Here is a 27,497-nt window from a genome sequence, read left to right as displayed (position 1 = left end):
CAGTGGTAACCGATCGCGCAGGACCAACGGCCAAACTCGGGATTTGCACAGGCGGCCCAAAAAAGGGCCCCGGAGCGGAGCGAGCGCTGGGCAGGGTAGGGTTACGCGAAGGGATGCGAAGGAGGCGGGAAGGAACGAACCTCTTCGCTTCTCCATCCTTGCCAGTTTCCACTGCAGCGGAGCCAGGGCGAGCGATTCTCTCGTACCGGGGACAGGCAGAGAGCCAGCGCAGGGAAGCACCGAGGGGAAGGGGAGGGGTGGGTGGGTGGGAGAGGAGGGCAGGAAAGAGGTGGGGCCGGGGGGCGGCCGGGGGCAACAAACAAGTAAATAATAGCGCGGACTGAGCGGGCCTCCCGAGGCAACCACAGGAGCGGGAGCGACTCCCCTCCTTGGCTTCTTTTATTGGGCGACAGCAGGCGGCGAAGCCTTCAGCCGACCGGGCTCTGCCGACCGCCTGGCTAAAAGAACGGACTTGGACGTCCAGCTCGGAGCTGCGCAGCGACCTTAAGGAGTTCCGAAGGAGAAGTAAGGCGGGGGCTCGACTCGGCGAAGCGGACGCCCCGTCCTCCCCTCACCCCTTCCCGCCTTTCCTCCCCGTGCGAGGGAGCGCTCCCTTCCAGGCAGGCGCTCCGCGGGGCAGCCGTCGGGAGGCGATACTGGGGGGCCGCGGCAGAGGGAGGCGAGGCAGAGGGAACCGTCGAGGCGCGGGGAGAACTGGCGGAAGGGCGTCCAGAGGGGAGCCCTCGGTTGCGGCGGCGAGGATGGCGGCGGCGGGGAGCATCACCACCTTTCCAGACGACGGCGGCGGTGGCGGCAGCAGTGGCCCCTTCCCGCCTGGACACTTTAAGGACCCCAAGCGGCTGTACTGCAAAAATGGAGGCTTCTTCCTGAGAATTAACTCTGATGGCCGAGTGGACGGAGTCCGAGAGAAGAGCGACCCGCACAGTGAGTAGCCTCCCTCGGGTTTCGCCTCCCATCCCACCGCCTTGCCTGTCCCCAGATTCCTTGGAGGGGGGATCGCGCGGACACCCCCCCCCCGAGAGAGAAAGGGGGGAGAGAGTTAATCAAGTGGAGGGGATGACTTGAATATTCCCTCACTCTACTCCAGCTTCGGACTAGCTGCTTGTCGTCTCCAAAGTGCTTTCTCAAAAGGCAGCTGGACCGCTTTTTCTTTGAGGAAGAAGAACAAAACGTTTCGTTTCTCATCCAAGAAACTTCGTCAGTTGTGATGGGGGAGGGGGGGAATGGAAGGATAGGTTCTGACCCCCATGGTGGTGGTAAGGTGGGATTGTATTTCTTTGCAGTCCTCTGGTCCATTAGCACTCTCTGTGACAGTCCGTCCAGTCTTAACTGTCAGTACCTATCCTTCCATCCCCATCGCAATCACAACTGATGAAGTTTCTTGGATGAGAAACGAAACGTTCTTCTTCCTCGAAAAAAAAACCAGTCCAGTTGCTTTTTGGAAAAAAAAACAAACTTTTGAGACAACTATGAAATGGATGACCAAGAATCTTCACAGATACTTCGCTGTCTGTTGGTAACACTTTCAATTATTTATTTGGTTTTTATCCTGTTGCAATGGTCATGTCTCCGAATTGTATCTAAAACTGGTTTAAGCCTTAACAGCTATTAAATCAACTCCTTTCATGACAGACTATGTCTCCTTGACTGAAAATAAGGCATTGTAAATATGTATTTAATCAAATTTTATTATATTTGGGCACAGAAGGGAAAGCCTTTTCAATGTGTTCCTATCTGTAGCACAGTCCTTTGCAGGTCTACCCAGGGGTAAGTTGTTAACACATTTAGAAATCAGCAGGATTGTAGCCTAAATCAATTTGATCCTTTCCTTCATCCACAGAGAATTGCCTGTGGGAAATTTAGCGTATTACAGTGAGTGGATTTATCATTTATTTTATGAATAGAATAGAATTCTTTATTGGCCAAGTGTGATTAGACACAAGGAGTTTGTCTTTGGTACATAAATAATAAACTTGTATGCAGTACTGTACAGACTGCAAATTATATAAAGAGATGCAGCTTGTGTCATTCACAAAGTATGCCACTTTGTCCAAACAGAATGCAGTGGCTCCCTATGCCTGCTACTGGTAGCATCTTAGCAATAGCAATAGCACTTTGAGTTATATCCCACTTTACAGTGTTTTACAGTTCTCTCTTAGCGGTTTAAAGAGTCAGCATATTGCCCCCAACAATCTGGCTCCTCATTTTACCCATCTCAGAAGGATGGAAGGCTGAGTCAACCTTGAGCCTGGTGGGATTTGAACTGCCAAATTGCAGGTAGCCAGCAGTCAGCAGAAGTAGCCTGCAATACTGCACTCTTAACGACTGCGCCACCGAAACTCTATCTTCCTCACATTTCCATTTTCATCTGTGCCCAATGAGAGTTGAGTTTGACATGATCTCTAAACAGTAATTAAAGTTCAATTTTGGTTTAATGCCCTGTGTATGGCTACCAGATATATGAACAAACAAAGGAGGTCATGGACAATTGGCAAGGAGAACAAATGAGAAAATAAAGCTACTCTGTTTAACTTTCTGGTCATCTGTGACAAGTATAGAAAAAAATGAATCCATATGTACTTTTTTCAACATCAGTAAGACTGGTTTTTCCATCACAGTATTTATCCAACAAATCTTTATTTTGAAGAACATATGCTAGAGATAATATAATTGCTGGTGACTCATTTTTCAAATTTCACCATAGAAATGTATGATGAGTCAAATGATCTACATACTACAGTGATCATATGAAGGGGCTGGTGCTGGTTTCTGGAAATAAATGTCATCTATCTAGGCTATTGAACCTGTTGACAGATGAAAGAAAGAAAGAAGCAGACAGTTTACATAATACATGAACATTTGAATGACTATTGTTGTAAAAATAAATCTAAACCCCCAAGACATTCATAAAGTTAGACAATATTTGATTTTAAGCTTATGCCTGCCAGATGGGAAACATGTGGTCAAAAAGGACATCTCCTTTATATTTGCTCTCATTTACTCTGAAGTAACTTTTTTTTTTTACTGTTAAGACCATTGGGATGTAAGCCTTGATAAGTGCGCCTAACTCTTTGGAATTTGAGGTAAAAATATTATATTGTTTACCTGTTAAGTCTCATTCACAAAATTTTGAAGACATCTACATACTGTTTTCCTTTTGTGATCTGTATTTTTTTTAAAAAAACCAATAGCACTAGGAATCCTGTCTCATGGTATGCATTCCACACCTACACTATTTAGTGCTGTAGGTTTTTACTGTTATTCTAAGATCATGAGTGGGCTAAAATATCAAAACCATTTTGCTGTACCTTCCACCTCTATAATGGATACTATTTCCTTATTATTACTAAACCCTGACTGACTCATGTTTACAATAGAAAATTTAAAAAGCAACAAAGTTATCAAATAAGTTTAAATAACTTCTCAGTTAAAGCACATTAAAGGATGTACCTTAATGATTGTAATGTAGAAGTACATCAATGATTATAATGTATCCTGGTAAAAAGTCTTAAAATCTGATTATCATGCTTAATTTGGCTTTACCCAACAGAATTTCAAGGGTTGTAAAATCTCATGAATTTGGAAATTACATGATAAGGAAAGCTTAATCTATCTAAATATAAAAAGCATACCTTTATGGAATAGAATCTGGCCACTGGGTGAATGTCATAACATGATAGCCTTTAATCAGTAGACATTCTTAATTTACAAAGAGATTCTTAAATTCACTTTCTTCCTTGACACAGCTATGTGCTCTTTCTCTAGATATTTGAAATCAATCAGTCCAAAATCTTGCTGAGTGAGCCTTGCATATTTTTTTACTGCAATTTGTCTGGTAATACATGCTTTACAATACAAAAGAAAGATATGGCTTATCTTCTTGCATTATGTCCCATGAATTTGGTGTTGTCTTTAGCAACCACATAGATATTCTCCTGGAAATTCTAGCCCTAATCTGGTATTTCAGCAGTGCATGGGTAAACCATATAATCCATCTAATTAGAAGTTAGACTTTGAATCTAATTCTAAATTTTGTTTGACTAATTAAAGAAATTAGAACATAGAGTGAAACATATTTCCCAAATATTTTTATTTGATGATACATGATAAGAGTATTTTATATAGTATATACATATTTTAAATAAATTTTATTACTTTTCTATTTATTACATTTCTTAGTGCTTAATAAACATCATGTTGTCTGGGTATTTAAATTGCTTATCAATACAGATTCCATTCTTACTCTCTACCCCTTTTCCCAACCATTGGTAAAATAAGTTCCATGTTTCATCATATTTTGTGTCTTCTTTCTGGTCGATTTTCCATGTAATACTATCCATTTCTGCACAATCTAATATCTTCTTCTCTTTGTCTTGCAGCATTTCTTCATTTTTCCAATATTGTGCTAAGATAATCCTCACTGCTGTTAAAACATGTAATATTAAATACATACTTTTCTTATCATTTTTTTCTGATATCATCCCTAATAAAACAGTTCAGGTTTGAAATCTACATATTTCCCTATTATCTTTTCTATCCATTTGTGTATTTTTGTCCCAATTTTTTTTCTTTAACACAAATCCACCACATAGGATAAAATGTGCCAGTTTTTTTAAATACATATCCAACATTTGCTCGACATATATTTAAACATTTTAGCTAACCTAGCAGGTGGTAATTGCCATCTGTAAAACATTTTATATACATTTTCTTTATAAGAAGTTGCTATTGTTAACCTATTGTTTCTTTCCCATAAATTTTGCCATTTCTCTAGTTCTATGTTATAGTAAAAAAATAAATCCCATTGTACCATTGTATCTTTTATCTGTTCATCCTCCATTTTTAAATGTAGTAAGAAGTTACCATATTGTTGCAATATAAGACACACCTTTTTCCCTCAAAAAAGAGGCTGAAAATCTGGGTGCATCTTATACACTGAATATAGCATGTTTTGCCTCCTGAAACCCCAGCCCTACACCAAAATGGCAGTACATAGCCTTTAGGAGGCTTTCAGAGTGCTCCTGCGGGCTGGGGAGGGCAGAAATGAGCAAAAAATGAGCGGGTTTTTTGCTCAATTTTGCCCCACCAGCCCCCAGGAGTACTCTATAAGCCTCCTAAAGGCTATGCATGCCCTTTTTTTTTTTGACAAAAATGAGTCAGTTTTAGCAAAAAATGGGGTGGTTTTTGCTCATTGGGGGGGGGCACCTCCCAGGAGCACTCTACAAGCCTCCTAAAGGCTATTCATGCCCTTTAAAAAAAGGGCCCATTTTCGCAAAAAACAGGCCGTTTTTGAGAGGTCTGCAGAGTGCAAAAACTTTTTTTTTAATTTGCCTCTTCAAAATCTTGGTGTGTCTTATACTCCGGTGCATCTTATACTCCAAAAAATACGGTATATATCTTCTTAATTTGTTTTTCATCAGAGTTCAACAGTGTCTTATCAAAAGGTGTTTGTTCTTTATAAAAACCATACTTTTTCATAACTATATTGTATTTGAAATTGGTACTACCATGATAGTATAATGTCCTGGTCTTGAAGCTCTTTGCTTCAATTTTAATTTCCCTTCAGTGTCCAAAATGTCTTTATATGTCACAACTTTTTCAAACGCTACCAGATTTGGGTATGTGAAGGCTTCCATCGTTGAGAGCCATTTTGGAATTTTCAAATATATTTTAGGTTTTATTTTTCCCCACCCAGATATTAGTGAGTTCCTTATATAATGATTTTGGAAATATCTATGGATTTTATTTTTCTCATACCATAGGAAGGTCCTAATTGTAAGTCATGCCCTTCTAAATGTAACAGTTACTCTTATATATATTTATTTTTCTTGTAGATTGAAGTACCTGTATTCAACAAAATTATGTGTGATTAAATACCTTAATTTAGGTGCTATATAGAGAGGTTTAAATGTATATGTTCACAATGCTGAACAAATAGTTGGTGCTGTCCGTTTTGGCAGTGCTGATCACATGCTTAGGAAATTATTTCTAAAGGAATACTGTAATGTATAATATCGAATTACTATAATTAAAATATATATGGTGTTATCTCTAGAAACAATTAATGGATTTTTGCTAACATCATTACTGAACTGATGAGACTTTAAGGATTTATTTATAGATAAATAATAGATGGGATATGGGAAGAAGAGATTATTTGCTGTATTTCAAAAGAAGGTGATAAGTTACTAAAATTATTTATACTTACTGTGATGGAGTAAAGTCATTTTTCTTTTTCTTTACTACATGATTATTTTTCTTTTCTATTTTTTGTTGTTTTGGTTTTGCACCTTTTATTCTTTTATTTTTTTTAATGTAATAGATTTTATGGTTGCAATTGTAATTTTTAATATCTCTTTTAAAAAAAATCATAGTTCAATGTTTGTTAGCATGTTACAACTTCTGTTTTTAGTCCCTTTAATGTTGTTAACATTAAGGTAATGAACACAATTTGAACTTTTTAAAAATAAAAAATGCAAAAAACTTCAACCTATTCTAGACTTCTCTATATTCTTCCCTGGTTTCCACTGTTGTTCTGCTCTGCTGAACACCTAGGGATAAAGATTAAAATTCGCTAAAAAAATTTACTACAATGGTACTTATCTCCATTTTGACATTCTACTTAACAAAGGACTAAAGTTCCTTTTTGTCTTTCTAGAACTTTCTACTTTCTATTCCTTTTTTGCAATATAAGATTCTCTCATATTTTACATTACAATTGCTGGAAAAAAGAAGATCAGAGAAATTAATTGTTCCAGTATAATTTTTTGTTAATGTATTTTCATCATATATTTTCAATCAGGTCATTTGTTTGTGCATCTAGGCACATTTTCTTGTTTCCTTCCATTTCCAGTACTGAAACAGATTCGCCTAAAGTTTTTCCAGGTTTTTTTTACTAATTCCCTCTATGAAGGAGATGGGTGGTTCAAAAAATGTCATAGCTAGCTGTTCTCTTGCTCTGTGTTTTTTCACATACTGTACTTTTGCTTCACCTTTGTTCCAGGCTTGCTCTTCTGCTTCTTTCAACTATGTTCAAATATTTGCTTTTTAAAAAAAAGAACTAGTTGTGTTACTGCTCTTTCACACTTGCCTTCTGTCTCTGAACTATATCTGAAAACTCCATATCTTTTTCCAGTTCTAATTAACATTTCTAAGATTTCTCTTTCTCCAAATAAATGCTTATCCTTAGTTATGTACTTGATGTTTCATAATGGTAAAGGTTTCCCCTGACCAGTCATGCTGGACCCTAGAGGGTGATACTCATCCTAATTTCTTGGCCAAGGGAGCCAGCATTGTCGAAAGACATTTCTGGGATCATGTGGCCAGCATGACTATACGCTTAGATGCACAGAATGCTGTTACCTGTATAGTGGTACCCATTTATCTACTTGCTTTTGCATGCTTTCAAACTGCTAGATGGGTAGGAGCTAGGACAAAAAAAGTCAGCTCACCCAGTTGCGTGGCACTTGGGTCTTGAACCCGGGCTGATTAATTAAATGGCTTTAACTGCTGAGCCACCATGCCAACTTATAGCAGATGGTAGCTTTCATAGCTGATGTTTATAAAGATCTTCTGATCTCCCACTTCTTGAAAAACAATAGTGAGAGGACACCTGCTTGATTGGAAAATGGTAGGACAGTTGGACTGTTTAATATAGTTTCTTACACAAATACATACAAATACATACAGATATGTATACATGTGTTTGTGTGTGCATGTGCAAGTACCATTCTAGATGCATTTTCACATGCAGGAAAAATGTAAGGACGGTACAGATGCCACAACAGAAAAGTAGGGATTTTCAAACAAGAGATATGACAATTCTAGTACTTTAAAAAGTTTTTGAAAGCAATGAGAATGTGCAATCTCTGGGAGATCAACTACTCTCATTTCCACTCTTAAAAACTCTCTAATACCACTAGACCATGTCTACAGTGGCACAATATTGAATACTTGGAGCTAGGTATGTCCTATAGCTCGTAGGTTATGGAACACCTATGGTTTAAAGCAGTGGTTCCCAAAGTGGGTGGTACTGCCCCCTGGGGGGCGGTGGGATGACTTAGGGGGGCACTAAGATGCAAGGGGGCAGCAGGGGGGTGCTAAGAGGCAAGGGGGTGGCAGGGGGGTGCTAAGAAGCAAGGGAGGTAGCAGAGGAGTGCTGGAGGTGGCCCCCCTGCAGGGTGCAATTCTCCCTGGGGCTAACCACTTGTCAGCCTCTGCTTTGCTGCTTGCTTTCAGCTGCCATTAAAATAGGGAGGGGAGCATAGTATTTGGGTGGGGAATATTCAGTACAGGAGTGATTGTAAAAAGGAAGTTGTTCTCACCATCTACTGTGCATGCTGCAGATAGAGGATTTGCCACCAAGGCCAACTGTCCGGCAGGGGAAGGGCACGCTTTTGCCTTAGATCTTGCTTTGCTTAGCTGCTATCTACTCATGACCAGTAAAAGTACTCTTAATTCTGCAAAATGGAGTTGAGTGGTTTCTTTCTTGGTTACTGAGGGAGGACACCTTGATATTAAGCAAGATCTCAGTTTCACGCTCATCCCGGAGCTAACACCTTCCAAAGGGAGTGCAACAAAATCCCAAACTCCTGAAGAATGTCCCACCAAGGTAGAGACCAGGAGGATGATATGGGAGCAGCTGCATCCTTGTGCCCTTTGGAAACGGAGCGAATGGCCGAACTACACTTGGAAGAACGATCCGTTCACCCCAGATGGACGTTGTGAGTGGGACAGAAGTATGACCCCGAGGAAACTCCGTCTGGAGTTACCACGAGGAGACAGAGGCGACCAGCAGCTGCTTGGCAGGAGGCAGATGAGGAGAGCCTTATGATGTCCCAGGCTATGAAACTCTTTGAAGAAGCTTGGGAGAGGCAACGCTTCCGTGAGAGTGGTCCTGAAAGAGAAGCGGCTCTCACAGAAACAGAGGAGAGATCTGCAGAGGGCCTGTTCTACCCGAGAGGAGCTGGGGGGGGCAGAAGGTGGCACTGATCAGGATGACCCAGCCCCGACCCCAGCAGCAGCAGCCACCAGAAACATCCCAAGAGGGGGAGACGCAGACGCCGGATGGCTAAAGTTCCCCCACTGGGTGTGAAATTTGGGAGAGAATCTAAAGATTTAGGGTTCTTCCTCGTTCAAGTAGGGAATTACATGCAACAGTTTGGAGACAATCTTCCAACTGAGGAGGCCAAGGTAAGAATAGTTACAATGGCGTTGGAAAATAAGGCAGCTGCTTGGATGGTGACCCTGCATAATGATGACTCCCCCGTACTGAGAGACTATAATAGATTTATGGCCGCCCTGAGAAAACGCTTTGATGATCCGCTCATGGAGCGAAAAGCAAGAACTAGATTTAAAACCCTTACCCAGGGGTACAGGCCAGTTGCTGAATATATACAAGAATTTCGTGAACTGTCTGTTTACATGTGGGGATGGTCCGAAGAGGCTTTGATGGATGGGTTTATGGATGGGTTAAACAAAGACATATACCAGAACTGTGTAAACAGCCTCGCCCCCCCATCCCCGCAGATGGCAGCCTTGGTATGAATTGGCTGTGGATGTGGAGATTGATTTAGCCCGAGACAAGTACTGTGTAGATAGTGAAAAAGAGAAGGCTACCCCTCCCAACTCCCCCCCCCCCAAGGAGCTCTTAAAGGAGGGAAAAGTGGGTTTGCAAGCAAGCCCAGGCCGATCATCTTTTTCCGTTGCGGGAAGGAGGGATACCGAGCAGCAAATTGCCGCACCAAGATGAGCCCAAAGCCCTCTGCCAGGGGGGAGAGAAAGCTAGATAAACCACCTGGAAAGAGGAGGGAGACCACCATGAAAGGGGTGGAACCTAATCTGCAGTTCCGCCCTGCTCCAGGGGAAGAGGAATCACCCTCCTCATCGGAGTAAAGTGAAACCGAATCTGACGACGAACGTCTGGTAAGTTCCCGATCAGGCCCTATGACTATCCCAGTTGAACTTAAAGTGCCCTCTTCTGGAGCACAAGGAAAAATGCATAACATGTACAAGGGCGTGATGGTCTATCTTGATGACATCCTTATTTACACGGAAACATGTGAAGAACATGTGAAATTGGTGCGTTCAGTGCTCAAGAAACTCCGGGCAGCAGAACTATTTGCCAAACTATCTAAATGTGAATTTCATCAGGGGAAAATTGATTACCTTGGTTATTGCATCTCCCGTGATGGCATCGAGATGGACCCAGCAAAGGTCCAAGCTTTCACTGAATGGGCGCCCCCCCCGCACCTGCAAACAAATACAAAGATTTTTGGGATTTGCGAATTTTTATTGTCAATTTCTCTAGTTTGCCAGCATTGCCCTACCCATTACAAACCTCCTAAAGTCTAAAGGGGATGCCAAACCCAAACCGGGGAAGCCATTAAATTAGACTATGGAATGTCAAGCCGCCTTTGAAAAACTGAAGCGACTCTTTGCTGCTGAACCAGTTTTGAAACACCCAGACATGGATTCACCATTTATCGTCCAAGCTGATGCTAGTGATGTAGCAGTGGGAGCAGTGTTACTACAAATGAACACTGACGGGAACCTGCAGCCTTGCACTTATACCTCTCGAAAACTAACTGAGACAGAGAGACAATGGGCTATATGGGAGAAGGAGGCTTTTGCTGTCAGGTGGGCCTTGATGACCTGGCGACATTTCCTGGAGGGGGATAAACACCTTTTTGAAGTATGGACTGATCACAAAAATTTGGAGGCATTGAAAACCCCTCGAAAGCTATCTCCTAAACAGATGAGGTGGGCGCAACATTTCAACCGGTTCAATTTCACCCTGAAGTACATCCTAGGAGGGAGGAACTTATGGCAGATACTTTATCCAGACTCCCACAATACAACAGCTCAAAGCTTAGCGTGGTTCACCCAGTTATCCTGGCGAAGAGTCTTGCTGCTCCGATGGTTACCAGAAGCCAAAGCAACTCTAATTTTGAGGTCACAACAGACCACATCTGCAAACTCAAGGCAGGCCTTGAGTCCAATGACTGGTTTAAACAACATTCAAATGAATGTACCATGAAAGATGGTCTAGCTTGGATAGAGGCTAAAGTATATGTTCCTGCTAGCATGAGAACTTTTGTTTTACAGCGGATCCATGATTCGTGAATGGCAGGCCATTTTGGGTTTGTAAAGACTCTGCATCTCATTAAAAGACAATTTTGGTGGCCTTCATTGAAAAAAGACATTGAGTCCTATGTGGCCAGTTGCCCCATATGTGCTGCCGCGAAGCGCCCACCAGGAAAACCCCAGGGCCTGCTCCAAGGTGTGGCCCGTCCTGAAGCCCCGTGGAAGGAGATATCAATGCATTTCATTGTTGAATTACCAGAAAGTCAAGGAAATACCGTGATTTGGGTCATCAGGGACCTGTTTTCTAAACAAGTTCACTTTGTGCCTTGTTCCAAGATCCTGTCAGCTAAATCCTTTGCTAAATTATTTATTACGCACGTATACCATCTACATGGTGTACCGGAATGCATAATTTTGGATAGGGGGTCCAATTCACCTCCTTGGCTCTGCCCAGGGGCTAAGCTCCGCCCACCATCCTCAGACTAACGGGGTTGTGAACGGACTAATTCTGTTTTGGAACAGTACCTCCGTGTTTCATTAATTATCAGCAAGATAATTGGACTGAGTTGTTACCACATGCTGAAGTGGCCTACAACAGCTCTGTGCACAGCAGCACTGGTTTCACCCCTTTTAGAATAGTGTTTGGCCATGATTTTGTACCTATTACAGAATTGCCCCGAGAAAAACCACAAGTTTTGTCCCTTTCCGAGTGGAGTGACCAGCTCCGGCGAATCTGGCCTTTGACCCACAAGGCATTGGAAGCTGCTCATCGAGCGCACAAGAAACAGGCTGACAAGAAGAGGACGAAACAAAGAGAGTACAAAATTGGAGATCGCATGTTTTTGTCTACCAAGTTTCTCCAAACCACCCAAAAGTCTAAGAAACTGGGACCTAAGTACGTCGGTCCATTTCCTATTGTGAAGATCATTAATCCTGTTTCTGTGTGATTGGAACTACCAAAGTATCTTAACTGTGTTTACCAGGTGTTTCATGTAAACCTTTTAAAGCCAGAACACACTTCCTCTTTGCGAGTTCCTCTACCTGTACCACCTGCCCCTCTTTTCATTGAAGGAGAGTAACATTTTGAGATTAAGGAGATTTTGGACTCTAGAAAACGTAGAAATCGAATTCAATATCTAGTCTCCTGGAAACATTTCCCCCCCACCCAAGCTGAATGGGTCGATAAGACCCACATTAGGGCTCCTAAACTGTTGCGTAAAATCTACTCTGCCTACCCCAATAAGCCCTGACCCAAATTGACTTTTACATTTCTACCTTTTCTTGTTCCTGTTTTGTGTTATTTGTTTGTTTGTTTATTTGTTTGTTTGTTTTCTTAGGGATGACTTCCTTTCCTGATGGAGGGCCGGATGTCAGCCTCTGCTTTGCTGCTTGCTTTCAGCTGCCATTGAAACGGGGAGGGGGGCATGGTATTTGGGTGGGGAAGTATTCAGTACAGGAGTGATTGTAAAAAGGGAGTTGTTCTCACCATCTACTGCGCATGCTCCAGATAGAAGATTTACCGCCAAGGCCAACTGTCCGGCATACCAACCTGATGATGCTTTTTGAAGATGTCTCCCATATGACACCTGAGGGATGTACAGATTGGACCATGGGATGGGGTTACCAGGGGGAGGGGGTTCGGTCACATATTGATATCTATGATTACGCGCACTTTTGCTTTGCTTAGCTGCTATCCACTCATGACCAGTAAAGGTACTCTTAATTCTGCAAAATGGAGTTGAGTGGTTTCTTGGTTACTGAGGGAGGCTGCCTTGACACCACTGCTTTAAGGCATCGAGACGCATCTCTTAAATCTGGGTGAGGTGGGGAGTGGATGGGATCTCTTTTTGCTCAAACAAACTGTGTCCGGTGTTAGGTCTCCTGAAGAGATGTACTTGTTTGAAGCTGATTGACAGTTCGGATTCGAAATTGAGTTCAGCGAGTAAGGGGAGGAACTGGCAATCCAACACCTGATCGTCCGCACCTCCGGGAAGGGTTTTCCCATCAGGGCTTTTACCTGTGGTGGGACTCGCCACCTCCTTCCCTCATTGCGACATCCTTCCGCTGAAGTATAAAAGCAGCTCTACTGGTCTTTTCTTGCGACGGGAAGCAGAGCCAAACACGTCTGACAACACCAGCGGAGAAGATGGAAGCCATGCTGGGCTACTGGAATATCCGAGGGGTAAATAATCCATTTAGAGGAGAGGTCTTCAAACTTGACCATTTGAAGACTTGTGGACTTCAACTCCCAGAATTCTTCAGTCAGCTATGGTTGGAGAATTCTGGGAGTTGAAATCCACAAGTCTTCAAGCCGCCAAGTTTGGGGACCCCTGGCATAGAGGGAGGCGGGGTCGCCATTGAAAAGCATCCCTGTCTCAGTGCCTCGCTCCTGCCCAGGCCTTGCTGTTCTCCGCCTTCGGAGCAACTGAGACCAAGAGGCTGCAGGCGGGTGGGCGAAGCCATGCAGCATTTTCTCGACGGTTTTGGCCATTGCTAGAAAACGAAGCGTAGAGAGCTCCTGAGGCAAGGGGTATGTTGCAGAGGGCTGAGCTGATGGCTAGTGTGCACACCCCCTTCGGGTTCATTGCACAACCGGGGGGGGGGGGTTAGGACCATTTTGGTGTACAGGTAGTTCTTGACTTACAGCCATTTGTTGAGTGGTCGTTAATAGTTACAAGGGCACTGGAGGGAAAAAGATTTATGATTGTTTTTCACACAATGGTTGCGTGATCAAAACTTTGGACACTTGGCAACTTGCATGTAAAACAACTTGACAAGTTGCCACTTACTTAACAATTGCAGTGAGTCACTTAACCACTGTGGCAAGAAAGGTTGCAAGATAAAGATAAAAGTTCCCCTCGCACAAGCGTGCTAATCATTTCTGACTCTAGGGGGCAGTGGTCATCTCTGTTTCAAAGCCAAAGAGCCAGCACTGTCCGAACACATCTTCGCGGTTATGTGGCCGGCATGACTCAACGGCGAAGGGACACGGAACGCTGTTACCTTCCCACCAAAGGTGCTCCCTATTTTTCTACTTGCATTTTTATTTGCTTTCAAACTGCTAGGTTGGCTGAAGCTGGGACAAGTAATGTGAGCTCACTTCATTATACGACACTAGGTATTCGAACCGCCGACCTTCTGAAACAACAATTTCAGGGTCTTAGCCATTGAACCACCGTGTCCCCTAGAAAGGTCGTAAAATGGGGCAAAATTCATTTCACAACTGTCCTGCTTAGCAATGGAAATTTGGGGCTCAGTTGTGGTCATAAATTGAGGACTACCAGTAGAATTAAACTTTAATCAGGATCTTCTTTTGATGGAAATTCCAGATTGGGTGATAAATCCATTTTCAGATACTGAGGAAGATGGGGTAGTGGAGGAACAACTCATAGAGCTGCAAAATGACTTTGAGCTGAAGCCAAAGTTTAAGAAATCATACCACGAGTTTCGGTTACAGAAAGAAATTTCTGATCGCTATCCTGCACTATGGACAGTGGTTAAGAAACTCCTTGTTGCATTTCCAACATCATATTTGGTGGAACGTGACTTCAGTGTAGTCATCCAACTTCTCTCCAAGCAAAGAAATCGATTCCAGATTACTGAATGTGGTGATTTAAGACTCCTGCTAAGTGACTTAAAACCAGACATTGGGAAATTGGCATCACTTCATCAAGCCCATCCATCACATTAAGAATTTACTGAACAGTGAAGCAGTTACTAAATTTTACTGAGTTTACTAAGTTACTAGTCAATAAGGTTCTTGATAAATGACAATCAGACTTTAAAAACCTGGTATCACTGGATCATGTTCAACAATTTTGTTGAATAAACATTAATTAAAAAGGTTTTTAAATTGGATTTTGAATAAATGTGCAATTAATTGTTACAGTTTTGAATTTTACTGTTACTATCTTCCTTCCATCGTGCAAACCGCCCAGTCACATGACCCCCCAGCCACGCCCACCAAACCACACCCACAGAACCAGTAGTAAAAAAAATTGAATTCCATCACTGGGTGGGGGGCACTGAGGATCAGTTTGTAGCACCAAGGGGGTGGTGGACTGAAAAAGTTTGGGAACTACTGGTTTAAAGGAACTAAACTTATCTTTATATATACTAGATTTTATTGACCTACTATTGATGTGATTTTATGTTGGCTTTAAATTACCCACCCAGTTTTAGACTTTCATTTCATGATTTACATCCATCATTATTTGCTGATGAAAAAAACGTTAGGTCAGTGACGTGCGGTGAAGTTTATGGCTGGTGAGACAAGCGGGCAAAAGCCGCCCAGGCGCTATGTCCAAGCCTTCCCTAGAATCATGAACTTGTGTATAGCTCTGCCCGCCTGAACAAGCAAAGGAGGCACTGGCCACTAAACTGTCTGCCTGCCCACGTTCAAAACAGGCCGCCTCCTCTCTCCCCACATGGGCTCTTTGAAGGGGGAGGGAAGGTCTCTCCCAAGACTTGCTTCCCTTATCTTGCGGAACAGTTCCGGGATAGCAGGATATATTTTTTGCCGGTACAGGAGCATGCCCTTGACCCCTGCCTTCCTGTTGCCTCCAGCCCCGCACAACCTCCCCGCCACCCCACCGACCTGGGGACACTCCTGACTGCAGTTGGCTTTCTTCTAACAATCCTTCCTGGCTGCGCCCCCAGAGCGGTTACATGGTGGCGGTACGCAGGCTGCTGTCTGACCCAGGGCCCACCCGGACACGTGGAGAGGAAGGATCACCAGGAGAAAGCCAAATGCTGCCGGCAACAGGGCATGAAGGAGTGGCCGACCAGCAGCTGCTGCATCCTGTGGCAGGCGCCCAGGGCGGCCTCAATGTCCTGCTTCCCTGCCGCCTCCATTCCAGCCCCGTGCAATCTCCCTGCCATTCCACCGACCTGGGGACAATCCAAGCTCGGCTGGATGGCTGCTCCTTCGTGTCCCATTGCTGACTGCCGTTGGCTTTCTCCTGGTGATCCTTCCTGGCCAGGAGAAACTCTCTGGGGCAGCCCCGCCACTCTGGCCACACGCTGAGCCCCCAGAGCGGTCACATGGCGGCACACGGGCTGTGACCGACCCAGGGTCCGCTGTCTTATATTGGTGGACACAGCGCTGGGGCATCCAAAAGCCCTGGTGCTGTGTCCGCCGTAGAGGTGGGACGCCTCTATGGCAGACATAGCAGCAGGGCGGCTTTTGCCTCTAGTGCTGGGGTGGCAGGGCTTCTAAAAGCCCTGCCACTGTATCTGCCATAGAGGCGGGACGCCTCTATGGCGGACACAGCCCCAGGGCATCCAAAAGCTCTGCCGCTATGTCCAAAAGCCTTGCCGCTATGTCCAAAAGCCCTGCCGCTGTGTCCGACATTAAAAAAGTGCCAGCCCGCCAGCAGAGGTGGGTAAAAAACATACAGATATACACAAATTACTTACAATAATACAATTACTTACAAATTACATTAATTTTGAATTTCTCCCCCTCCCTCCAACCCACATACATTTTCTAGCTGTTTCACAGAGGATTTCAACTCTGCTCTTGTCTGCCATGATGAAAATGTAAAAATATAAAAGGAAAAAGGCAAGAGTTGCTGAGGTCTGGCTGGGTTAGCTGCTCCCAGAGTCTTCAATGGATGACTCTGCTTAACTATTTAAAAAAGCCTCTAAAAATGCCCTCTACAGGAGGAGGTGAGAGAACCACGTGCCTCATCTACATAAGGAATTTTTCGGCTTTTAAACCTTGCTTAACTCTGCTCGAGTGATCATAAAGACTAAATGAGGCATGTGGTTCTCCCGCCTCCTCCTGTATAGGGCACTTTTTAAGGGGCCTTTTTAAACAGTTAAGCACTAAGCAGAGAGTCATCCACTGTGACTCTGGCAGCAACTACCTCAGCCTTTTTCCTTTTAATTTTCTTTTCTTTTCATGATGACAGTGGTGAGGCTCTGCCTCCCCTGCCTCCCCTGCCTGCATGTCACTGCTTTAGGTGATGTTCACAATCCCTTATTCTCTACAGTTTACACAAGATTCTTCAATGTGTGTAGATCTTTTAAATTATTTAGCTCACTTATTTTAAATTCAGTGTCTTGATAAAATTCATTTTAAATATTATTCTTTTTTCCCAGGGAACTATATAGGATATAATCCTATTCAGTTTCTTGGGAATAACTTCTACTGAATCCTGTATCAATCTGCATCATCAAACCGTTGTTCAATCAGCAAGGTGTTTTGTCAATTTTTCTTTCACACTCTCATAACAGATTTATTATAATTATTCATTAAATCTATGAATTAATATTGCATCATCGGTGGCTTTATATAAAGATGAGTTTTACACTATGGAAGCAATGTGGTATAGCGTTCCTTACACTATTAAAGAAACGTTACAGTATTTAAAAGTTTATATATATAAAGAGAGAGAGAGAGAGAGAGAGAGAGAGAGAGAGAGAGAGAGAGAGAGAGAGAGAGAGAGATCGCTATGAGGGGAAAAAAGAGCCAGCTCTAATTGTTAATTGATAAAAGTAATACAGTACTTGTATTTTTTTTTCACATGTAAACTGAATCTGTATAATCACCTTGCCTTCCTTCTCTTTTATCCCAACTTAAATCCTGAATCAGTTTAATTACCTCTTGCATTTGATGAAGTGAACTGTAGCTTATGAAAGGGATGTGAAATACAAGCAGTGATGTTACTGGCATTGTTTTACCTGCAGCCGAATGGGAAGTCGGAAATGTCTTTTAATATTCTTATAAGCTAATTTGACTGTTTCCCCATACTTAGCTAATAGATTAGTCAAAGATTAATTGTTCCTGTGACTTGCCCTGCAGTACTTGAATGTGCAGTAATAACATTTAATTTAGATGGATTTGGCGCTGTAACTTCGCCACAGAGTATGTCATGCAGGGCCTCATGAAAGAATTTTCCTCAGAGGGCCTCTGCAAAAATCTTGGAGATGAGCCTTGAACTCTTGGCTCGGAATTGGCTTTTCCGTAGCAGAGATGGTAGTAATGCTGCTCATTGATCTAGAGACGTGCAGCCTGAGGTTTTTTCAGTGAGTACACAAGCTCCCTTCTTGTACATTGAAAATGAAAAGTGTTCTTCTGATAATTTTGCCAGTTGAAGTAAATTAAATGTACTTGAGAAAGCAAGACTCCCGAAGCTGTGTATGATTTCCTTCTTCTATTTCTCTTTGTAAATTTGTTTGCTTTATTTGGCTTATGCAGTGTTCTAAGCAAAATGAAACTATTTTTATTTCATTTTATTTGTTTAAAATATTTGGAACCTGAGATTATTAGCGAACTTATTGTAAAGAAAAAAAAGACAGACAGGTAAAAATATTATGAATATATATATTGGCTGGATAAAAGTACCCATTGGTCCATGCATTTATGTAGAAACAATAATCAAATTATTGGTTTAAAACCAACTTTTATTTTTTAGATGTTCATGCAGAAATATTTTAATTTTGTGTGGGGTGAATGAGCAAATAGTGAAGGCCTTAGAATTCTATTTGGATTGCTCCATATTGTTCCTGATTAACATAAATGATAAATCCACTACTAATACTGTGTTTCCCCGAAAATACAACCTGTCCTTAAACTAAAGCCTTGCCAAATTTTTCGCATGGGCAAAAATATAAGCCCACCCCCGAAAATAAACCTCTGGACACCCCCCTCATGCCTCCAGCCAGGCAGAGCACCGCTCACTGACTTAGCGGTATCCTGAAGGCACCAAGCCACAGGAGCTGTGGGAGAGAAAGGACGCCTTCGGGATACCGCTAGGTTGGGGAGTGGCGTTCTGCCTGGCCAGAGGGGGGAGTTGCCCAGTTCTCCCTGCAGCAGCCGCTGCTGCTGCCACGCTCCAAGCATAATGTCTTCTCTGGTTCCAACCCCCCAAACTCGGCTGGCGAGTCTTCTAGCAGTGGCCTCTCTAGGAGTGCGCTCTATGGTTGTGGGCTGGCTGCTGGAAGACTCTGTAAGAGAGTCTTCTGGAAAGAGAGTCTTCAAGCAGCCAGCCTACAACCATAGAGCGCACTCTTAGAGCGGCTGCTGCTGGAAGTCACAGCAGCCGAGTTTGGGAGTTTGGAACCGGAGAAGACGTTATGCTCGGAGCGTGGTGGCGGCTGCTGCAAGGACAGCTGGGCCCGGTCATGTTGAGGCTAGGAGGCATACCTGCTGGGGGCGGAACAGGCGCTTGCGCAACCCCCTTCTCCAGCCCAGCAGAGCTCCACGCACTGACCTAGGGGGTATCCCTAATGTGCCAAGCCACGGTAACTCGGAAGTGGGCAGAGCACCACGTGGATTGGCACCTTAGGGATACCCCATAGGTCAGTGAATGGCGCTCTGCCCGGCTGGAGAGGGGGTTTGCTGGGCGGTTGCTTGTGAGCTTGGTCACCTCATGGCTGCTTCACCCCTGAGGCTGTGCCCGGCTCTTCGGGAGCCAGTTCGCAAAGGAGCAGCTGCCCGGCAACCCCAAAACAATAAGCCCTCCCCTATAATAAGCCCAAGGTCATATTTTGTAAGTAAAAAGAAAATAAGACCCTGTCATATTTTCAGGGAAACACGGTACATAGTTGTGACTATAATATGTATATACACGGGAGAAAAGCTCCTCAATTTTTCCACATGAATTTGTTACCAAAGGAGAAAATAAGCTGAAGAATCTCTACTGTATAAACTGTAAAATTGACAAATCATTATTACTTCCTCTCTGGAAACAGAAAGTAGTTAGTCGCATACTCACTATAACCATCCTTGAGCTTTTGGATTCTTAGTTTAGCCACCCTCTTAAACATTATCAATAAACCAGGAACCAAAGCACATGCACTTATGATTTTCGTAAAATTTGAAATACAATCCTATTTGTTTATTTTGAAATAAATTCTCTGATTTCAGCCCCATCAACCTCATATTTACTTTTGAAATTATTGCTATTAGTTTTTTTTAATCTGATAATATATTTGCAATGCAGTCTTAAACAAAAGATCAATGCACTTGACATGCAGGTAGTAAATTAGAGAGATGAGCTGAAGGGATTCCTGCCATGAAAACAGGTGAACAGTAGAAAAAGCAGAAAGGAAGAAGGATTGGAGCCATATATAATATTTTCCCTGTTAAGTATAAAAATAATAATACTTAACTCTTTGGAAAAATGTTGGTCATCACTAGTTTCTGTAGAGTATTGTTTGAAGAATATAGTACATCATTTTTTATTTCTTAGCAAAGGTAGAAATTAAGAGTATTACTTTATTTCCTCTACTATTTAAATACCCTACAGTTCAATGGAATTTTTTGTTGGTCATTTTTTGAATGATTCTTTGTTGGAGAAATTGGGAGCTATATAATATTATTTATGCTTTTATTGATACATAGTTGAGACCAGTGGTGGGTTTCAAATATTTTAGAACTTCTTCTGTAGGTGTGGCCTGCTTTGTGGGAGTGGCTTGCCGGCCATGTGACCAGGTGGGAGTGGCTTGCCAGACATGTGATGGTGGGCGTGGCCAACTTGTAAAATGTGGTGAAACTCACTTAACAATGCTCTTGCTTAGCAACCAAAATGTTGGCTCAGAAACTCTGGCATTTGAAGCACACAAGTCTTAAAGCTGTTAAGTTACAAGTCCCTTGCACCCCTAACCCTTTAGAAAAAAAACCCCAGGGGTGTTCAAACTTGTAAGCTTTAAGGCTTGTGGACTTCAACTCCCAGAATTCCTCCTCTCGCTCTTCATGTTGATGATGTGCAGACGGGTAGAGGGAGGGAGCTGGAACTAGTTCTAAACGGCATTGTAGATTTGTGGAACCTCTTCTATAGAAGAGGTTAGAACTGGCAGGAACCCACCCCTGGTTGAGACCAATTTTGGAATAGTGGTGAAAGACACCAGGCTAGAACCTGGGAAACCATGAATTCTAGTCCTGACTAATGCACAAAATTCACAACCAGGTGACTCAATTTCCCTCAACTCTAGGAAGAAGGCAATGGGCAAATCACTTTCAAAAATCAAGAAAAACTGCATAGACTTGTCAAAGCAATGACCACTAATGACCGCTAATAAACAAGTATAGTTATTATTCTTCCACATTGTCCAATGCATTTTATGCAAATGACAATCTTTCAGTTTGCAAAAGCCAACAATTGTTTGGTTCTTTATATTATTTTGAACACTTTATATTATTTTGAACACTAACAAAGGCATTTACTTTTAAGGAGGTAGTCACACATTTTATATTCAGTTTTATGTTTTAAAAATTTTAAGGTTTGGTTATATATCAATATGACTGTCTAGAGAACATACCTTAGTAAATCTTTTTTTTTTCATTAACAAAATTATAACACAATTAAATCCAAGCAATGCTTATAAAATGTTGCAAGTGTATTTATAGTACATTTCCCATAGTTATGTATGTAGAGTTATATTATATTAATTGTAGGAGTTGGTAGATATTCTTAGATATTCTTCTAGATTAAAGATGTTGAGAGAGGAATGTTCTAGCATGTACCTATATGTAATAAGGCACAGTAGAAATTAAATTCATGAATACATGGAAGTATTAATTCATTGTTTTCCAAATCAGTGGAAGAGTTATCCTGTTTTCCTTTCTATTAATTAGTCTTAGGTTTCCAGGTAGATGTTGAAAGTTTTTATACTCATTTATTATGCCTTTACTATGTATGCTTGGTGGTAACAAATAAACATGGTGTTTCTAACAATAGTCAAAGCTAGAGATAGCAAAGCCAATTTTTTTCCTATTTTCAAGCAAATCACTTTAGACAATGTTTGATGGTGCTTCTTAGCATGGGTATTCACTGTTATTGGAAAATATGTTTTTGTCACATATTTTGGGGTTTCAAGAATCCCGTTTGACTTAAGTAGCCTGCTAAATCAAGGGTTAATTTCAAAGCAATCATAATTGTCACTGGTCATTAAGCGTTTTTTGGTGGATCAGATGAGGAGCCTGTTTATGACTAACAGCCTCCTGTAATAAATGGAAAACATTGGTTATAAAATTATTTAGACTAGTTTTGGTATATGAATGTAAAAATACATTTTTTTCATCTTTAGCTATTTAAAATTTAATTTTCAATTTTGTTTTTTAAATAAATTTTGGCATATATGTATATGCTCATTTTCACTAGACTAGACATACCCAGGAATTGGGTTTGACTGGTCTTGTGAAAAGAAGAACTGGGGTGACATGATAGCAGTGTTCCAATATTTGAGGGGTTGCCACAAAAAGAGAGAGTCAAGCTATTCTCCAAACCAGCAGAAGGCAAGACAAGAAGCAATGGATGGAAACTAATCAAGGAGAAGCAACCTAGATCTAAGGATAAATTTCCTGACAGTTAAAACAATTATCAGTGGAACAACTTGCCTCCAGAAATTATGGGTGGTCCAACAGTATGTTTTTAAGAAGAGATTGGACAGCCATTGGTTTGAAATGGTATATAGTCTCCTGCTTGAACAGGGGGTTGGACTAGAAGACCTCCAAAGTCCCTTTCAACTCTGTTGTGCTATTATTCATAATGAGAAAGAAAAATAGGATTATTGTGTATTTTTTCACACACACACAAACACCATTAAAGTCATTATGGCTGAAATCAGATTTCCTAAAATAAAATCTAATTAGCTAGTAATCTTTAGCCTGCTATGTAAATTCACAGCACCAGAGATGAATGAATACAAAGAAATATAGGTTAAAGCAAAATGAGACTCATTTCCCTCTTAAAAACCTCATGTTCCCATTCATGTTGTTGTTTAGAGGTTTATTTTCCCAGGTTTTGATTCTCTTCCTATTACCAACATGGAAGGACCAGAGGTTTTTTTTCCTTTACCATTTTGTGCCTGAATGTCTTGGATTTGGATTTCTCCCAATTACTTCCCTATGTTTCTAATATAAATGTGATGGCAATAGTGAAGGCCAAATCTGGTTCTAGGCTTGTGCCTCAGTAAGCATATTTTTCCAATGAAATAGCTGAGACAGGAAGATCATTTTATTACGATTTATTCAGAATGTGCTGATAAAAAGGATTCCTCTCATTTAGAGGGGGAACCCTGAGATCCATCTTACATTCTCTTTTATAGTTAAGACATCAAAGAAAATCACAAAAGAAACATTGAGAAAGGCACACAGACACACACACAGACCTGCACCGCCTTTGCATAGGAAATCAGTTACATGGGGTTAAACATGTTACATTTAAATGAGCTGTAATGTAAGTAGGGGTATTAATAAGAATAGGTTCATAAAGAGACAGACCAGATGTCAATTAGCTTTCTACAGACATCCTATTAAAACTAACATAGTCCTATCCTATCCTAACCTGGAGAGCAAACAGTTTTTATCTTGCAATTTAGGAATGTTCCAGTAACAAAACAAAGACCTTTCCACATTTCCAGTTTGCCATGATTTAGTAAACCATTAACATCAAACCATTTAAGAGAGAAAAATCAATCCAAATTAAAATAGAAAATAACTGTTAGTTAGCAAATACCATACTACCATACAAAGTCCATGTTGGTACTACAAACTCCATGTTGTGTGGCTTTCAATATTCATGCATTTTAAGCAATAAACTTGATGACTTACTTGGGACTACTCCAATATTTTTGGGTAGGAATATGAAACATTATTCCAAGAAAGTGTGCTCTATTAGATTTTATATTTTAGCTCAAATGGGACATTCAGTTAATTTAGCAGTAACTATTATGTACATTATTTAAATAATGGATCTTATTTCTACAAAAGTTAAACTATTAATGTTTTTAGCTTTAGGATACATATGCAGAGAAATAAATTAGATTTATTTTTCCATGTATGTATCCAGACCTTAATTTTAAGCAAATTGAAGAATAGCTTGTAGGCTGATAAATTATTGAAATATCATGGTTGTCTTTTTCCTTCTGTTCAGTCAAGTTGATACTTCAAGCTGAAGAGAGAGGCGTGGTGTCAATCAAAGGTATACGTGCAAACCGTTTCCTTGCTATGAATGAAGATGGACGATTGTTAGCACTGGTAAGCGTTTGTCAATTCCTTCCAATTTTTTTCCTTCTCATAATTAAGGCTTTAAGATAGCAGCTTTAATATAAATATTATTATTAATATAATATTTATATATATTTATATAAATTTAATATACATTTAAATATTTAAATTTAAATTTCATGGGTATTGCAGAATGCTTTCTAAAAATGACAAATTTTTGAAGAACTTGTGGGTTAACATAGTCTCCACTTTTGAAGTTCTTATCAACAGCATTTCTTCTGGTCTTCAACATGCTAGTTTTCACTATAATGGAGTCATGTTTGTCTGCTTTTTGGATAAACTGATGAGAAAATTAAGTTTAACTTTAAAGGATATTCTATAGGACTCCGTAGCACTTCAGATTTGAAGGCACACGTGGTGCCTGTTTGGAACTCTTTAAACCGAAAACATATTTTCCTGATCATGCAACTGCGATGTAAACCTGGGGAAAGGACTTTACGGTTCAGGCCATGCACTCCAAAGCAACATTTTAGTTTTGATCTGAAGTGCTGCAAGTTCAACTATTCCATGTGATTTATTTATACATTATCTCAAAATAGGGTAGCAGAAGGTCCTTCTTGTGGTTCTCATTGCCCTCAAAATGATACTGCTGATTTTTAGTGGCAAATTACTGAAGAACTGATGTTTCCTAACTTTTTTGGTATAAAAACATACAATAATGGTCCATAAATATTTTGTTTATATTTGAAATTTTCCACATGGCAGCTCCTTCCACTTCAGTTACTTTGCTATTGTTTGTTCTTTAGTAACTCTACCTGTTTTATATTATCAATTAAATGGTTAATAATCCATTAATCAAAATTTGGAATAATTTTGTTTAAATTCATAAAATGTCAATTGTCCTTACATTTTAGGTCAGGTTAAATGCTAGTCACTTATATTCTAAAAGTTAAAACAGGATTTTAATGTGACTGACAGCACTATGCAATACCCTGGTATTCAGAAAAGTATTAATTCAAAATAATTATTTGCAGCTATAGATTTTTCAGTTCATTACTATACTCCTACTAAAATTTCATAAGCATAAGGATGTTAATCTTTCACATGGAAATAAGAAAACTAATTTGTAGAAAGCAGTTACTTTAGACTTAAGTAGAATTTATATGTTTGTGTGTAAAGATGGGTAAATGAGGAAATCTGCAGTTAAAATATTATGATTTGATTTAAACTCAATATAGATTTGATTATATCTTTTATATCAAATGATTTACATCATTTTGGTAAATAGCCAGAAGAACATATATGATAAATCATTTTATTTTTTCACAAAGGCTATGAATAATACCTTCCTCTTTTTCCCCCCCAGAAATATATAACCGATGAATGCTTCTTTTTTGAACGCTTGGAATCGAATAACTATAACACATATCGGTCACGTAAATATTGTGATTGGTACATTGCACTGAAACGAACTGGTCAGTACAAACTTGGACCAAAAACTGGACGAGGACAGAAAGCTATTCTTTTCCTTCCAATGTCTGCCAAAAGTTGATTTGAGTGTCGCAGTTAATAAAATATTGTGCAACAACAACAGTAGATGTTCCCTCCTCCACAAGACAAATTAATGTGATATTTTCCAGTCAGCTCTGTTTGATGATTAATTTGAGATCAATACTGTGTAGAACTGTAAGAGTGAAAACCATTTTCATTCACCGTTTATATAAGGCTGTTTGTGTATGCGTACTAACATGAGTGTGGCATGGAGACATAGTTCCACTTAAATATGCCAGTTAATTAAGTACTTCCAGTTAGATTTTATAATCATTTTAATCTTATGGTTTAGGAATAGACATTCTGATTTAGGTTATTGAATGTGAAAAAAGTTTTAAAAAATGCATACTCTATAGAGTCTTTATTATTTAAGGGTAATATCTTTTTAAAGGGCATAAACATAAATACTGATTTTAATTTGGAACAAAACACACAAACACAGACTTTGGTTTCAAATAATCTTAAATGAAAAATAAGATTAATTTTACTCCATATCTGTTACATTTCTATAATTTTCTGGCAGCTTTCTGTGGTATAACTTATAGAAAAGACCTGTATACACAGCTGGAAATTCTCTCATAGATATATCAATTTGATCAAACCCTTCCCGATATCCATAGAGAAGTAATCTAGCTATATTGCTAGTGATTGGAGTAGTTTCTTTTGTCTTGGAAAGCTCTGTTAGGTCCATCCATTCACATCTTAAGCACTCCTGCTGGCAGAAATTAATATGGAAAGAAGAAGGATCCAAACGGCAGATTATGTACATATCTGATTTCCCAAAGGCTCCAGGTTGCCCATGCTGCTGTCGTATGCTTAGAATAGACTTGAATTCAGATGTTATACCTGTCTCTTCAAAAACTTCTCGAACTGCTGTGTTCCCTAAGAGGAAGAATGAATGAAGTTACATATGAATTTTAACCAGAAATTATAATTTTAGGAGCTCGTAAAGTATTAGATAAGTCCCTCATGCAAACAATCGTTATAGAGACTTCAATTGCTCTAGAACAAGGGTCCCAACCCCTGGTCTATGGATTGGCACCAGTCCATGGCATGCCAGCAACCAGGCCGAGCAAACAAGCAAAGCCCCATCCATGGTTTGCAGGCAGCATACAAAACCACACCTTTTCCAGTCTGTGGAAAAACTATGGAACCAATCCCTGGTGCCCGAAAGATTGGGGACAACTGCTGTAGAAAGTAGGGAAGATAATCTTGGCAGAAATACGCAGAAGCCATTGTCTCCTACTATTATAGCCACCCTCAATAAAAATAGTTTTAGACTTCTTGTAGAATTTCCTGGTCTGGTCCACCTAATGAAGTTGCTATCAATCTTACAAGTCCAATTATGATATAACCCCTTCATGCTAATTCAATCAATTAGGGAAGTGTTTGTCTGAGCCACTTCCAAATGTTATCTCAATTTTCTGGTCTTAAATGCTTCAGCCTCTTTTCTCTAAGCAACAGTTCTTTCTTATCTCTGCCACGGTCATCTTCCTTACTCTCTGCAATTAATTATATTCTAAAATAATTATTGACGTCACTTTAAGAAAGATATATATCTGAAATTTGAGAGGTTCTAGTAGAAAACAGTTGGTCAAAGTTAATGCATTTTAAAAGAAATGCAACATTATATTGTTTAATTACTTATTAATGTATGTAACAAGCATAACTTACTGATTTTAAAATTTTAGTTTCAGAGCAATGTGATTACTCTGCTCTTAAAGATACCTTTAATTGATCAGGTTAATTGTCTGTTCCTTGCCCTCCCAAGATTTGTTCTAAAGGACTGAGACACCCTCTAGAGCAAATTTTGGAGGCTACATGGAACAGGAGAGCAAAAAATCTCAATTTTGTGATTTTCGGTTTGAAACCACTACATTTC

At 40.6% G+C, this 27,497-nt stretch overlaps 2 protein-coding genes across 2 annotated transcripts in view; one reads left to right on the top strand and one right to left on the bottom strand.

Moving 5' to 3' along the window:
• The first annotated feature begins 313 nt into the window (after positions 1-313).
• FGF2 (fibroblast growth factor 2) lies at positions 314-25,616 on the top strand. Its single transcript, XM_014058446.2, has 3 exons — positions 314-945; positions 23,991-24,094; positions 25,431-25,616. Exons 1-3 carry the CDS (start codon positions 762-764, stop codon positions 25,614-25,616), a joined length of 474 nt encoding a protein of 157 aa, XP_013913921.1. The 5' UTR covers positions 314-761.
• NUDT6 (nudix hydrolase 6) overlaps positions 23,067-27,497 on the bottom strand; it is a 31,906-nt gene continuing 27,475 nt past the window's right edge. The window contains exon 5 of the mRNA XM_087724412.1: positions 23,067-26,497. Coding sequence (XP_087580538.1) covers positions 26,100-26,497 — 398 coding nt within the window. The 3' untranslated portion in view covers positions 23,067-26,099. The remainder of the gene's footprint in view (positions 26,498-27,497) is intronic.

The sequence above is a fragment of the Thamnophis sirtalis genome, unplaced genomic scaffold (assembly GCF_051295495.1).
Source record: "Thamnophis sirtalis isolate CommonGarterSnake01/CBP01778 unplaced genomic scaffold, rThaSir2_p1.2 scaffold_10, whole genome shotgun sequence".
NCBI classification, from domain to species: Eukaryota; Metazoa; Chordata; class Lepidosauria; order Squamata; family Natricidae; genus Thamnophis; species Thamnophis sirtalis.
The sequence above is the reverse complement of the archived record's forward strand: the minus strand, read 5'-3'. Positions and strand labels throughout refer to the sequence as shown.

Bases quoted from the DNA above. Each gene is read 5' to 3' on its own strand.
- FGF2 (XM_014058446.2), top strand. From the start codon at position 762: ATGGCGGCGGCGGGGAGCATCACCACCTTTCCAGACGACGGCGGCGGT. The intron at 946-23,990 runs GTGAGTAGCCTC...CCTTCTGTTCAG, and splicing joins AGAGAAGAGCGACCCGCACA to TCAAGTTGATACTTCAAGCT. The intron at 24,095-25,430 runs GTAAGCGTTTGT...TTTCCCCCCCAG, and splicing joins ATGGACGATTGTTAGCACTG to AAATATATAACCGATGAATG.